General features: G+C 35.5%; 1 protein-coding gene across 4 annotated transcripts in view; it reads left to right on the forward strand.

The window, feature by feature from the left end:
- The window catches only part of NKAIN2 (sodium/potassium transporting ATPase interacting 2), a 783533-nt gene that overhangs the window by 366099 nt on the left and 401183 nt on the right, over positions 1-16251 (forward strand). For all 4 annotated transcript variants that reach the window (XR_011471813.1, XR_011471812.1, XR_011471814.1 and 1 more), the window contains exon 2: positions 9029-9166. Coding sequence is in view for 1 of the 4 variants with exons in the window: in XM_070417620.1 (XP_070273721.1) it covers positions 9029-9166 (138 nt within the window). In the remaining 3 variants the exon portion in view is untranslated. The remainder of the gene's footprint in view (positions 1-9028; positions 9167-16251) is intronic.

Consider the following 16251-nt stretch of genomic DNA (forward strand, 5'->3'; position numbering starts at 1 on the left):
CAAATGGCATATATAGAAAATAACATTTGGCTCTATAAAGCCGAAAAGTATAGGCTGCAAATTACAGCATTTTTTCACTGGCCTTGCTCTGCAGAGACAACCCTGCCTGACTCCATACCTATATTTTACCTGTCAACTGAAGAGGCACTCTGTAGACGCTGAGTTTCACAATGTGGTCATGTTCATACATTTTACAAGTTGCATTTCTTGTCAAGAAGAAAATAAAATTCATCATGTAGTTAATTCCTAGCCTCTGTCAAACTAACAGTCCAGATAAGGTCAACATTACAGCTGGTTTATAAATCATATCATCTATCCTGCAATGCCTGTTTGCTTTTTCATTTGTTTATAATAACAGGTGACAACACCATCTTCCAGCTTAACAAATGCTGTATGTCCCCATGGTTCTTTAAGACATGTAGCTCTTTGGAAGACTACTCCTCAGATGTATACAATATCACCTGGTCAATAATGAATTCAAATTTGAGAAGCATCTATGCTTCATCAAATGGTTCATGGTGGGTGAGGAGTATCGTGTCTAATGTGCATGCCATGGCAATTTTGAAGCAGCTTTCTTATGCGTTTTTAGGAATGTTAAGAAGGAGCTGATGAAAGTCTGTCTTCCTTGTAGAGGGTGAAGGAAATAGATCACCCTATGGTTAGGATCTAACTACCTCTTAGTATTTCTCCTAGCCTTTGAAGTTTTTTCTAAGTTTAAAACATTGCATTTCCTCAGCTCATATGGGTTCAAGGCAGAACAGCGTCACAGAATAAAAACTTATATTAATTTTCAAGGTATTAATTTAAGTTTATAGCAGGGTAAGTGGACCAAGAAACTATTAGGAATTGAAGGATTGTATTAAAAAGTTCATGTTCAAATTTTATTTAAGAGCAATTTGTTGAGACTCTTCTTCCATATTATAAACTTCAGAGCTTCCAGTACACAGACACCTCATCTCAACACCCCCTACCCTCTGTCAAGGCCCAATCTTTAAACATTCAAGTCAAACTTTAAACATTACCTGGAAGTGTGGAGAACAATAAGCCACAGTGGGAAATAAGCATCAAACTTCTAATATTGATTAAAGATTATTAACTTTTTTATATATATTTCCAAATCTTAGTTTGATTTGTGAGGGCAAGCATAAGTTACTTTTCTTATTAAAAATAAGTCTGATATAGAAAAAAATTTATAGTTATTCCAACTAGCTAGTTACTTCTGATGAAATTGCTCTATAAAATAGATATAAAACCTCCTATATCACTAAGTATCAATTACACTGGGAAATGTGAAAGCTGACATCACTCAGTAACCTTAGAATGAAACTGAACCTCAGAACAAATGCTCAGTAGCCAGGTTGGAATGACTTATTTTTGTACCTTTTCAGTATTGGAAAGTTATTTTTAATTTTGTTCTAGATATATTGAGGTGTGATTTACAAAAAGTGCATCAATAAAGTGAACAACGTTATATGTTATATAAGTATGCCTGTTCAGTGATTACCACAGTCAAAGTAATGAACTTATCCATTGCCTCACATGGTTACCACTTGGTAAATTCTTGAATAGGTTCAGCTTCAAAGAATAGTCCTCAATTTTCAGTTGGTATTTTAAAATCTATACCTTCTATAGTCTTGGTTAATAATTAATATAAATATTGTTTGGATTTTTGTACGCCAGCTATTAAAGTAGTGAATAAAACACTATTCCAACCTTTAATATGTTTAGGGTCTACATATAAATTGTGTCATTATGCATATATTATAACAGGTTAATAAAAGTCACTGCATAAATATCACAGTTTTATATGGACAAGTCCACATCTAAAATATGTAGACATATAAATTGTAGGTATATTATATACATGGATATCTATAAATATAGACATAGATATTGACATGTACATAATAGAAATAGGTATATATATATATATATATACACAACTTTCTGTAATTCATAGAAACCCATTGAGTTTGGTTCCTTTCTAGTACCCAAATATGCAAAAACTAATAGAAAGATATGTAATTTTCATTGTTAAACTTTAAATTATATCTATGTTTTAGGTGCAGGTTTATAATTTTCAATAAATAACTTGATCTATGATTATTTCCAAAAACACACAAAAAAACTGTGAAACATTTTATAATTTTAAAATTATGATAGCTCTAAACATATTAAAATAGAAATATATCATTTCTATGGTCTATTTTCAATACTATTATGTACAAAATTAGTTAATTAAAATGAACTTAATGCAGGACTCCTAGCACATACCATTATTATAAAATACACCTGATTTTAAAAAGTAACTCAGACTTAGGACTTTGAGAATGGATACATTGAAACAACCTAAAATTGCCACCTTATTTTAAAATAAGATAACATAAGGGAGTTGAGGTAATTTTGTTTGCTTTTTCTCAAGACCCATGATTATTTTCTTCCAGGAAAACCATCAGTGCAAGTAATTAGTAGATTGTGCTTACTGACCAGGCTGACTTCTAATTCCCACCCTGACGCTGCTTGATGCTCTGTGCATTGACAGGACTATCATTACAGACGAGGGCTTAGACGTTGCTTGACCAGCAAGACTGGCCAACCCTCTTGGAGCAACTGGGAATGGGAGAATGGCAGGGAGTGCCGCGTGTGGTGATGCCGATCAAGCTGCCTGACTAATGGTGGACCTGGCAGAGCTCAGGCAGAGCCTGGGGGTTGAGGTCTGAGACTGGCATTGTTTCCTTCAAAGCAAAATGTGAAATGTGATTATCAGTGAAGCAAATAAAGCCAGTTCAACTAGAAATAAACAGACAAAAAAAAATAAACAAACAACAGCAACAACAAAAAACCCTGAGATTAAAAAGGCAAAGCAGGAAATACCATTTTGTGACTTTTTAAAAATCTGGATTGCAAGTTTTATTTTGACTTGATTGTTCACATGTGAAGCAAAATATGTTGTGCGTGATTGAATGTAATGTCTTTTATGAATCTAAGTCAAATTCTGTGACACAATATAATACTCATAATGACACTTCATATCAAGAAATGGTTTAAAGACTTTTATTAAAAATTATTTCTTATAATTTTTCTCTAACATTTTGAGTGATCTGTTAGATGAAACTCTATGTATATGGCTTGAAAGTGGCTGGCTTCTCACTGCATTCATGTAAGGGATATTCTGTATATGTCTATATATGTATCCCTATCCATATCGATATCCATATCTCTCTATACATGTGCATACACACACACTTTTTTTTTTACTTACCCTATTTTCTGCAAACTCAGTTAAATTTGATGGATAGCTTTAGACTGTTTTTCAACTGTTTAAAATATACAAGAAATTTAATTGAATGTTTTATCAATGATATTTTACTACTTTTTAAAATTGAATTTTTAGGGAGAGAGAAACATCAATGAGGGAGATACATCAATTGGCTGCCTCCTACAGGAACCCCAATGGGGATTGAGCCTGCAAGCCAGGCATGTGTCCTGATGGGGAATTAAACCCGGGACCTCTTGGTTCATGAGTTAACACTCAACCACTGAGCCACACCCGCCAGACAATATATTACTACTTTTAACTTAGAGGTGATATGAGGTAAATCATCCTCATCAATTAACAGTAATATAGCCTGGAGCACTTAATCTCTCTGCCTTAATTTTCTCATCTTTAAAATGGAAATGATATTTTATGTTTCATTAAATAAACTTCTATCTGTAAAATGCTTGGAATAGTGCTCTGAATAGTAATCGTATATATAAAATGTGTGTGCATGCAGACAGAGAAATCAGGTGTATGATTTAGGAGTACTTGTAATGCTTTGAATTTTCAAGCATAAGGTATGAAATACATTTCATAGCTTGACAGAATATAACATTTTGAGCCTGTTCGAGTTATCTATGCTACATTAATGGAGTCTATGGTGGAACCCCTAAAGCTGATAGTGAACATCATCTCTTATTTCATTCACCTATGGACAGCCATAGGCGCCTTTTGTCAACAGGAAAACAAGTATGATGACTGCCTCTTTTCAAAACAGAACCTCCATATCGGTGTTTAATTCAATACGATGGCTACTTTCCAGGGCACAGAAGACATGGTATTTACAATCCCCAAAATAATGTACCTCAGGACAAATTCTAACGTGTTTCTCTAGGCATCTAAACTACTATTCTTTTGTGTTCCTAGTTGCAATGTCTGATATAACTCACCGCCACAGTGACTGCCAGTGCATGGTCTTGATCTTGATAACATTCGTGCTTTCATTTCAACTCTTGATTGGCCTTTAGCAGTCAGTAAGTGAGGCTGTCACTCTATCTCCCATCCTTATGAAATTGAATTTTATGAAAGAGACATAGCCTAGAGTTTGAGAGGTTTGATTGACATCTTCCATATGGCTGCCTTGCTTCAGTCACATAAACGGCGCCCTGGAAGGGCTCGTGTCTTCTTTTAAGCAGGGAAAGAGCAGAGAGGGGAGAAAGAAGACAGGGAAGACCCCAGGCGCAGGACTCTATGGCATCCACTGCTGTTCCCTGAGATAGTACGCACGCCCCCCAACTCCAACCCAGTTAGATAGATAGCGTTTGCTAAACAGGGAACACTGATGACAGCAATTACATTGTTAATCCACCGCTTCCAATGGGGAGAGGGCAGGAGTATTGGAGGGGCATTTTACCTCGTTTTGAATTCACAGAACAAAAATCCATACAAAGATATACAAGTGTTTATTAAGACCCAAGCTGAGAGCTACCTAGCCATCACTTCTCTGATAATGATATATGAGGCATGTGTTTGGACTCTTTATCAGCTTTTCAGAAAAACATATATATCTGCAATTTTACCTAGTTGACAAATTTCAAATTCTCCAGATGGCAGCTTTAATATGTTTAATATGATTGTGCTGTTCAAAAATAGCAATAGAGTTATCTCTAGAGAAAGGCATTTGCTAGGAGAAGGCAATACCATATGAAACTAAGAACATTGCAAGCTTTTTTTGCTACTTGGCTTTCACTGAGCTCTCGATGAATAAAAAGTCAGTACTGAACAAATAGCTAATGCTAATGATGAACTTAGCAACTGATTCTGCCCAATTCCTAAAGTCCCTTATTGAATATAGTCAACCCATTCCTCATATGCGTTTCCCTGTGTTGGTAATGTTAGCCACATCGGCATGTTTTTGTTTGTATGTACTTGCCACATGAATAGACTTGGAAGTGGATCAGAACCAAATACGTAGATCTATAGCGAGGGTATCATTTGAACAGCTACACCTGGGCCCTCTTCAGAGTTTTGAGAATTTCTGCCTAAAACCCATTTCAGATATTAGCATATCTCATAATATAAGGCTGATTCTGCCAGATAACATACAAATTGTCTGATTCATCTCATCACGTATTCCCAATCCCACACTCACTAGTACCTTAGGTATGCTTTGTGTCGCTCAGTATTTATAAAACATCATCAAAAGTCATATCTGAACATGACAAAAATGGATAATATAGTCAGTCACATTAATGATCTAAAAGAAGAGTATAAAGTATATATCTCCACAGATGCAGAAATAATTGGTAAAGATCAGCCCCTATTTATATTAAAAAAGTAAAAAAACCCTCCTCAGTGATAGTGATGGAAGGGATCAGAATTCTTTGTGGAAAGCACCAAGTTATAATAATAAAAGCATACTATGCTAATTAGACCAGACATCCTTCTGGACGTCCTTCCAGACGACCTTCCAGAAAAAGCCAGACTGCAAGGGAAGCCTGGGACCCAGTTGCCTGATGGTGGCCAGAGAGAAGCCCGGGTCCTGGGTGCCAGAGGGAAGCCAGTGCCAGCAGCGGGGGGGGGAGGAAGCCCTACTCTTGCATGAATTTCATGCATCGGGCCTCTAATGCATTTCAAATAGGTTAGGGTTCAGAAACCAAACATACAAAATACCCCACAATTTATAGAGAGTAAAATAGACAAGCATGAAAGAGACTTATTCCATAAAACTTTTAATATGAAAATCACATGCTCAACAGCAGTATATGTTTTCCAAGGCATATGCTAGTACATATATTTGTAAGTCAGGTGATTGAAAGAACATAAAATTTATATATATATATATATATATATATATATATATATATATATGCACACACACACACACACACACACACAAAAGGTCCAATGAGAGAAAGGGGGATAACACTGGGAACATGGGTTGAAAGAGGCAAAGAAGAAAATAAAATGAGCAAAACAAAAAGGAGGTTTGCCTTGACCCATGATGGTATAATGTCATGATCTGACAAGTGTGATCAGACATTCTCTGGACTAAATAAAGAAGGTAAAAAGGTAGTGTGTCCTGTATCAAGCAGAGGTCGGCAACATAAACTGTGAAAGTGTTTTGTTTTGGAACTATGTGTGCCTGGAGTTCACACAGTAGGGACAGACACAGGGGCCATGCACAGAGACCTACATTTCTGTTCTAACACTTACCACTTCTCAGACTTCAGCAGATCACTTAGCCACACCATCTCTTAGATTTCTTACTCTGAAAAATAGAACAATAATAGTTATCTCCCAGTTTTTGTGCAGAATCAATGAGACAACACATGACTTGGGATAGTGTGAATCCCCAGCACAAATGTAGTTTAACAAATATGTTTTCTCTTTGCCCCAATCCCACATCCCTCCCGGTAATTTTATAATTGATCCACATCCTGTTGCAAGGGATTCTTGGAAAAAACTATAACTACTTCTCTAAGTCATTACTATGATACTCACTGAATTTTTTCAACGAATCTTCCATTTTTTTCAGTCCTAGCTCTAAATTACACAATCCATGATAAAGTTATTTATGATGGCTAATAGGGCCAATCAAAAAAAGAGGAAAAGGCAGAAATATTATAAGTGAAGAATTGCACATTAACTTATTCAGTCTGCATAACCTTGTAAATAATGTTTGATGAGACTATTAGTTCTGTCATAAAAAAGGCTGATAAATGTTGATGTGACTTTATTTTAGCTTTGCAGTCATAGCAAGTATATTATCATCTATATATTCTTTATAATTAATGACGGTAGTGCTATTTTCTTCCATAATTCAAGCAGTAATGGGGATTACCCGCTGTTTGACTGATGTGCTTCATCCTCTCTACTTTTCCCTGTTGTGTCCCCACAGTTATAATGCTCCAATTTATAGTTTAGATTCTTCTTGCTGCTGTTTTACATCCCTACTCACTATTTATTCATAGGCTATGGATAAGAGAAATCTCTTTTAGAATGGGCTTTTACACAGATGATTAGCAATGGTGCTCTGAGAATCACCACCTATTTTTTATACCATTGATGTATTCCAACAAGACCCATGAAACACCACCTAACATCACAGTGGGTCTCCTTTTTAGGAAGTATTAACTGCATGGTCACAGTTGAAGGACTGTTTCATCAGAAGGCAGTTCAAGGTTGTGAGTCTGGGGTCACGTGCAACTTCCATGCCAGTCTATTAATCAGTCAGAACATTACTTTCCACTGTTGGGACTCTGTTGGCATTTGTGAATTTATATTATGCAGGCTAGAACAGACTTAGCTGCTGTTTTTGTAAGCATTGCCAAGTGAATTTCACCATTGACTAAGTGAAAATGAAGATTTGACTAGGCAGGGCTGTTCCGTTGCAACCATGACAATGGTACCCAGTGTGCCTTAGGAAAAACAGGTGCTGTGCTAACAGTTGTCGTGAGCTTCTTTTCTCTTTCACTGCCTGATGGAAAAATGTGCTGCTCAGCTAAAGAAATTCAGTGGGACTGATGATCATTCAAGCGGTCTTTAAACTGAGCTACATGTATTTCATTTAACAGTTTCAAGAGTTAGGATGTCCTTCTGACAAGAATTAAGTTTAGACCAGTGATGTTGGTAATGGGGGTTTTACAAATAATTTTCCTTTACAGCCTGAGTTAAAAAAAAATTGTTGAATCTTTGTTTGGAACATCAGGTCCTTTCACAGTGTTTTAATTCAAACAGACAGTTTATAGTCATTCCACCCGGGGCAGGAAGAATAAAGCTAGGTTTAAGACACCCTTGCCACTTGCTTCAGTAGATCAGAAGAGAGACTCGCCAGCTATCCAGGTTTCACTTTTCAGTATAAAATGCCACTTCTGGACTAGAACCAATCTTAGTTTTATTTATTTGGTATTTTTTTGTTTTTTGGTTGCTTAGTTGATTGGTTTGCTCTCCCCCTTGACTGCGTATCTACATGTGTCTTCATTGTAAAACTATAAGCACAGATGAATGTAGGAGAATTTGAAATGACTTCAGTCCCTTGCTTTTTTATAACAGTAATGCTTTGTTTTTATTTTTTGTTTCCATTGGAATAGAAAATTAATTCCATTATTTAATTTTCTTTTAGAGCCCTCCTTTTACTTGGTTACTGTAGCTAACGGGGTATGACAAAAAGCCATGTTTGCTTTGCAATGCAATACTCTTAGGGTTAGAAGGACCCTAGATATTAGTTGGAGTCCTGCATTTTGCAGATGAGGAATCAGACCCCTAGAAAAGGGAAATGACTTCCTGAGGCACTGCAACTGCTCAGTGGCAGATCTGCGTGTCAAACTCAGGCCTCTTGACGTACTCCATAGTTCTTTTTCTTCTATATCAACCCCTCTTGTCCTATTCCCTCACATTAGGACCTTGAGCAGATACTAACATCAAACCCTTCCTGTGGTCTCCCTGAAGAACTTTCTGGTTGATGAGCTCACGTGCTTGACAGTGACTATGGCAATATACGTAATTTATCCTGTGACTGCACCGATGACATCCTGTGAACACTGCTGGAAGCCTCCACAAACTCAACACTGAGAGGATTGGTAGTGTCTATGGACCCACAGCTCCCATAGTTTTCATTTGAAATAGACCTGAAAATGGCATTCTCACTGTTAAAGACTAATGCCAGATATGGGTACCGCAGTTATAATTGCTAATTATGGTGTCAGTGAGATCCAATGCTTTCTTTCATCAGTGTGCTCACCTGTATATCCTGTTTTGTTATTCTAGGTTTGTGTGCTGGAGAGGCAAATATTTGACTTCCTTGGATATCAGTGGGCACCTATCCTGGCAAATTTTGTACATATTATTATCGTCATTCTTGGTTTATTTGGAACTATTCAATATAGACCTCGTTACATAAAAGGAGTAAGTACCCTTCCAACCTTTTTCAAATGTTACTGAAATAGAGAAATCTATGAAAATGTCTTAAAATTTTATATGCATAACCTCTCCTTAAAGTAAATATGTTTGTTTTCATAGTTTCAAATGACATCTATAATAGCTGAAAATGTCAAATTTAAAGCATATGACAGTGAATGTAATCCAATTGTTTTCATAAAGTGTACTTACATCAAATTTTCTTTTGTAATTAAAAGCGGAATTATGCCCCTATGCTTCTAAAGCATAAAGTCATAGCCTCTGACTTAATAGATTTAATGGGAATGTTCCCATTTTAAATAATCATATTTTAAAACTGAATAAGGATAGTTTAAATTAATACAAATGAATTTATAGTTTCAGTGTGAACATATTAATACATATTAGGGTTAAAAATTGACGTGTTTGAAAGCCAAAAGAGTCTGGACCAATATCTCTGTGTTCTCCATGATTTCCTTTTTGGCTCAGAGAAAGTATTTTGCATTCCCACTCAAGTTAAGCTTACTTAACATAAAAGTGAAATCCAACTGTGTTGCAGTTGCTATGGGAACCATAATTTAGGATTTTTTTTTTACTTTTGTATGTGCCTCAGATCTCAGCTATAGCTCTTCATTAATGTCTTTTTTTCTGTCTCATCATTTTTTTCCTCTGTCTTCCATTTTAACAAAGGAAAAGTCTATAGGCATTTATTTAAAATTATAAAGTGAGTTTGTGGTAAAAAGTAGACGTAGAAGATAGCACAGGTGAAGCCCTGCCTTATTCAGCACAAGCCTGCAGGTTGTCTGGGTTTCAGGAAGCCCTCCCTCACATAAAAGATGCCTCCTATGACCTGTTCTCTTTGTCACCGGGAACCGAGATAATGCTCCTTGGTTCAGAAATAGGCAATATGATAGCAAGTGGGGCGCAGACATTCACTGTCTGGTTAAAGATGAGCAAAGAGTTCATAGTCTTTTCAAAGCGCACACCCAGAAATTGAGTTCATGTTATATCTAAGGCTGTGTGCCCATGTAAATCTCTTAAAAAGACAGATGTGTTCTCTTGCAGAGTGAAGTTTTTCATTGCACAGGATATTAATAGTATGGTTCATTTTTTAAAAATATAAATTGTACTTTGATCCAATATAGGCACACTCTTACAGGGTTTGGGAGTGAAGTCATAATACCTGGGTTGAAATCTTGCATCTGCCAAACTCTGTGTGACTTTAATATTTTTTCTTATTGATTGAGTTTAGAGCGAGAGAGGAAAGAAGAGAGAGAGAGAGAGAGAGAGAGAGAGAGAGAGAGAGACCTTGATTTATTGTTCTACTTATGTATGCACTCATTGGCTGATTCTTGTATGTGCCCTGACCGGGGATCAACCCTGCAAACTTGGCCTATTGGGATGATGCTCTAACTGTCTGAGCTAAACTTTGTGTGACTGTAGAGAGCATAACCTCACTGATCCTTAGTGTCCCTATCTTTTAAATGAAAACAATAATTATATTAATCCATATGCTTTAATTAATTTATATATTATAACCAATTATATAAAAGATTCTTAACTTTTATTAATAAAAGACTTTGAGGTTTCTCCATGATTTTATTCTTACAAATGATGCCGCTCTGATCATTATACATATAGATATGTCTTCTCCATTTCTATGAGGTTCTTGGGACAAAATTCTAGGTGTGGATCAAAATGTTTGTACAGCTGAAACACTCGGCGGTTTGTTTTGAGGAATAAATGAGATATTCTATAAAATGTCCTTAGCACAAAATTTGGCGTTTAAAAATTTGTCAATAAATGTTAACTATAAGAGTGTTCTCTTTATTGTTATTATTATTTGAAAATAATACTAAACTGTATAGATTAACAATAGGCTGGCAGGCACTTTAAAATAGAGTAAGGTATTCCAAGCTGTTAGTTGTACTATTTCTGGCCCTTTTAGTCCAAGCTGCTACAACTCTAAAATATGGTACGTGATTTCTGTGTATCAAATTATAATTCCATCCCTGTAGATAAAATACATACCCACAAATCTTTTCAAGACGGGCTGCTCTCTCTAGCATGAAAGGTAAAAAAAGGATGCCATGGGACATCTTTAAGATTGTTAGAACTTTTGGGTAGCTCAGAAAGTCTGAAATCTTTCTGAGGTCTTAACAAGGTGTCTTAGAGCTACATCTTTAGTTTGATCTTGACTAGCAGACAGCATTTTGAATTTGATCTATTCCTTGAGACATTGTCTTACTTGGAAAATCTCTTGACAGCTGGAGATACTGTAAATGTGAAACTTTTATTTTCTAAATCAGCAAGTCCTGAGTTGGAAAAATATCCTGTAAATTATACTTGAAAAATGAATTATTCTTTTTTGTTCATTTTTCTCTTAAATATCATGTTATATGTGTTTAAAAGGTAACAAGTAACACTGTCAATTCTTTGCTTGAAACCCCCTTAGCCTGGTCCACAAGTTTATAGGTATGTTCTCTGTCTTCCCAGTTACTGCAGGCTCTGGACAGGCTAATTGTTCTGACAATTGTCTTCCTGAGTCCTCTTGTCTCCGGCCCTCTGAAACAGCTTCCTTATGTTGTTTCTGTCTCCACCTATAGTCTCCTTGCTGCCCTCTGGCCTCCACCTGCCTTCTTGTCTCCAAACTAATGCTGAGTGTTTTGGGTTTGTGTTACAGTACCACTCAAGTTTTAGCACCAATTTCTGTTCTAGTTACCTATTTTGGTGTAATTTCTGTATAACATACCATTTCTGTATAATTGCATTCATGAATCTGGTGGCTGTGATACCACGTTGAAAATCAAAAGTGCAATCAGGAAAGTAGATAATTTGCCATAAAAATTAAATTAAAATTTTTCAATTTCCCTTAATATGGAATAAAACAACAATAGCTACTACAATTAAAAGACATTTCAATGGCATCATAGATGCCAAAAACTTTGGTCAATGAAGGACATGGGTTTAACATCTTATCAAACAATTTGAAACTTATATAACCAATTCATTGTGCATTCTACCAATTACACTAATGTTATATGTTATACTACACAACATAATACATAATACATTATGCTGTTTTTATATATATTATGCTATTTCCATGGCATTATTATAAACAATTCCCTATTTTTTCCACAAAAAATTCCTCATCTTTACTTGCAATGTAATTCCTTAGGAAGAATTTCCTAGGTATAATGAAATAATATGAATAATTTTAAGGCTCTTAATATATAACTGAGAATTACCTATCCCTAATTATTTTACTGAATATTCCTCCCACCACTGTACAGCAGAGTCTATTTCACTGCACTCTGGCTAACCTTGAATATTATCTGTTCTCACTTTCGCTAATCTGATAGGAGAAGAAAATATATTTTAAATTGCCTTTCTTATTTTTACTGAGTTGGGCTTTTTCATATGTTCATTAACCATTTTTATTTCCTTCTTGGGAGATTATCTTTTGGTGTTCATTGTTCATTTTCCCCCTAGAGTCTTAGTGTTTATCTATATATGGATCACATAGTAAAGATATTTAATATTTAAATATTATAAATTTTCATTTGATACTTATTATTTTTCTCTTATTAAAATTAACTTTTCTTTCTCTTTGAGATTTCTTGTATTGCTTTAAACATTATAAAATGTATATATTATTTGAAAAGTGTAATGTTAGGCCTTGATTATCTTTGGGTCTAAATTTACTAAATCAAAAAGGCAGATACCCTGAAATAGAGTCTAAGAAATGCATCTCTTTCCACATTTGCTGTTTGTAAAGATTTTTATTTATTGATGCAGCATTTTACTCTATGTTTTGTTTTGTTAACTGGAAAAAAAGCCCCAAAAAAGCATGTTGGCATCATCTGAAACACAGAACACATGATCATGATCAACAAATAAAATGTAGAGAGTATTGGTATATTTAAGAGTAAAGAAGAAATTTAAAAAAAAAATTAAAACAGTTAATTGGAACAGGAAGTCATTAGTATTCTTTGAGGGCCTCTGGCTTTCAAGGAGTGTAATATATTGAAGGAAAATGAAATTGATTATTTCAATTCCAAGCAAAGGAAACCTAAAGCCAGAATTCACAGAAAGCATCTAAATTGTGTAATTCTCAACAGTATCAGTCCCCATCCCCCCGCAAAACAAAACAAACAAACAAAAAACCACAATTAACTCTGGTGAAATAATTCATGAATAAACACATACATGGCTCCCATGAAAGCATTACCTTATTTTACCTTATGTCATAAGTGGAATTGTTTAATGCATCTTTGTCTGGGCCTGTGGCAAGCAAAATGTGATTTGAGATATCTAGTGTTTATTATGAATGACAAGAAAATGTTAATGAGTTGCACTGCTTTAAATTTTCTCAAATAATCTGAGGAGTGTGTAGGTTTCTAATTGCTAATGGCACAGCAGTGTTCTTGGTGATATTGCCAAAGGACATGATGCCATAGCACACAAAAACATTTTCTCCCTTTCTCCCTTCCTTCCTTCCTCCCTTCCTTCCTTCCCTGTTCCTTCCTTCCTTTTCTCCTTCCTCCTTCCCTCCCTCCTCTCTCCCTTTCTTTTCTTCTTTCTATTTAATGAATTTTTTTTGAAAGAATAAAAAATACCTTATACAGTTTGGATCTACTGGCTTGATCAAAGAAACCCAGTCCCAAAACTAGATATGAATTAAAAATAGCTAAAAATGTATTACTCAAATGTTATAAGAATGTAGAAGAGTACAGCATTCCAAAATCAGGGTAATATTTCTAAGAATCATATATTTTATTCTTGCCACTTTCATTACCCTCCACCTTGATACCTTTCTCTACAAATCCTATAAACCTCACCTGAACTTCCCAGCACTTTTGCCTAAGCCCATATGTCTAGGAATTGGTAAAGTTAGGATGTGCACCCAGATCCTCCTAACTGCCAAACCCATGCTGTTAACCGCTGTATTGAACTGTCTCCTAGGAGCACAGCTGAGAGGGCCATGATCTAGCTGAAAAGTTTTGTTAAGTTGTTGGCAAGTTTAAAATCCATTATGGAATTTGCAGTTGGAAGAACATTAGATTTTAAATTGTGGTCGGCCAGCTCTATATTAAGGATTACATTTTTAACTTTGTATTTAATGAAGAAATGACCTCATCTATATAAATAAAAGCCTAAGTGACTATTACGACTGGACGACCGGTAGCTATAATGCACACTGACCACCCCAGGGGCCAGATGTTCAATGCAGGAGTTGCCCCCTGGTGGTCAGTGCACTTCCACAGCCAACCTCCCGTGAGCCTCCCTGCCAGCCTGCCCTGATCGGCTGATCTCCGGCCAGGCCAAGGGACCCCACTGTGCATGAATTTGTGCACTGGGCCTTTGGTGTTTTAAGAATTAAGAACAGAAAACCCTTAGTGATATATATTTTAGTCTTGGGGAAGAACAGTATCACAGGGTATCCTTAATTTCCAGAAATTAATGTTTGAATTATATTTTATAGCAATAAACATTTTGATGTTGACAATGCTTATGTACACATATATGCATATATAATATAATTTATATATGATATATATTAAGTATGAATATATAATTATTCATCCACACTTATTATTTGAAAAGAACTTCAAATAATTGATGGGTGAATTTGTTTCTATGTAATTGAAAAAAATACCCATAATATATACCAAAAATATGTGTGTATATTACATATCTAATGGAGATTCTTTCCAGGACATCAGTAGCTAATCCTAAAATCAAATGAATGGGGAAGGTTAGATTTTTTGTATTTTGTTTAGTTCCTGAAAACCAAGAGATTAAAATAATGTGGTTATAGCTAATTTGATAAAGCAAAGCTGTGATGATTAAAAAGACAAGCCAATCTTCATACATTTTCATTCTTTTTGTTTTAAGAGTAATAAACTGTTAGGCTATGTATATCATTATATCCCATTGATTCTTCTAAAATAATGAAAAGAACTGAATAGTCTTTCAGTTTATGTATTAAAGTTTTAAATGGTAGTTTCAGCTTATTTCTGAGTACCAAACTTGGTCCCTTAATTTGGACCACAATGGTGTTTTGTTCTCTTTGTTTTTGTTTCTGTTTTTTTCACCACAAAGTATCTTTCAAGGTGTGGCATGTGCTTGTCGATGAGGTCTCCCCGTTGAGGGAGGGCACAGAATAGAAAGACAATAGTGAGGCATTTTCAGACAAGGCTTCACTTGCTCTGACTTCCTTCACCATGCTTTTCCTGGAGCCGGCGTGGAAAAGGAAAGGACCCTCATCATCCTGGGCAAGGCCTGTGGGCCGCCCGGTGAGGGGGAGACAGCAGACCTAGTTTATAAAAACATTCTAATGTGGCAACTTGGGAAATGTATAGACACCTCAGAGGGTCTGTGAAAGCAGCTAGTCACATTCTCAATGTGTATTATAAAAGAAAACTTTTCTAAATTTCTGGAATTTACTGTTTACTGATGATCAGCCATGATTTGAATTTTAATTGTTCATGGAACCCGGATCCCCATGTACCATATAACCAATAGGAATAAATGGAGGGCACCCTCTAAGTCCTATTTTCACGCCATAGGCGTCTTTCACTCTAATAATGTTACCTCCCTAAAAATATATGCACTATTGCAGTCATTTTTAAGTTGTTTGCCTATTTTCAAATAGTTGTTTTTCCTCTTCTATTTAATTTTTCTAGGAGCAAAAACAATCTCCAAAAGAAAAGTCACTGCAGCTAAAGCATTAAAAATGTGCACTTTCTGTGTTCAGGACAGAAAATCAATGTAGATTAGCGGTAAAGAGACTTGGAATAGTAGTAAATTAACAGTGACTACTCTTAATGACTTCGACTAGTTTTGGAAAATAAGTCTTTTCCCATAAGCCTAGAAGAAGGAAAAACCCATCATCATTACAAGTTTTACAAATTTAGCCCACTCTAAAATAAATGTCATAATGAGACATGGTGACTGCAATTTATTCTCAAAAGGATATTTTCCCTCTGGGATCTATGGGCTATTTATTCTATAAGAAGAAACTGGATGCTCGCGTTCTGATATCAGGCTGTGACTAAAGATTTACAGAACATGGTAAATATAAGTCA

This window comes from Myotis yumanensis, unplaced genomic scaffold, assembly GCF_028538775.1.
Source record: "Myotis yumanensis isolate MYYU_CA2020_CCGP unplaced genomic scaffold, mMyoYum1.0.hap1 SCAF_6, whole genome shotgun sequence".
In the NCBI taxonomy this organism is placed as follows: domain Eukaryota; kingdom Metazoa; phylum Chordata; class Mammalia; order Chiroptera; family Vespertilionidae; genus Myotis; species Myotis yumanensis.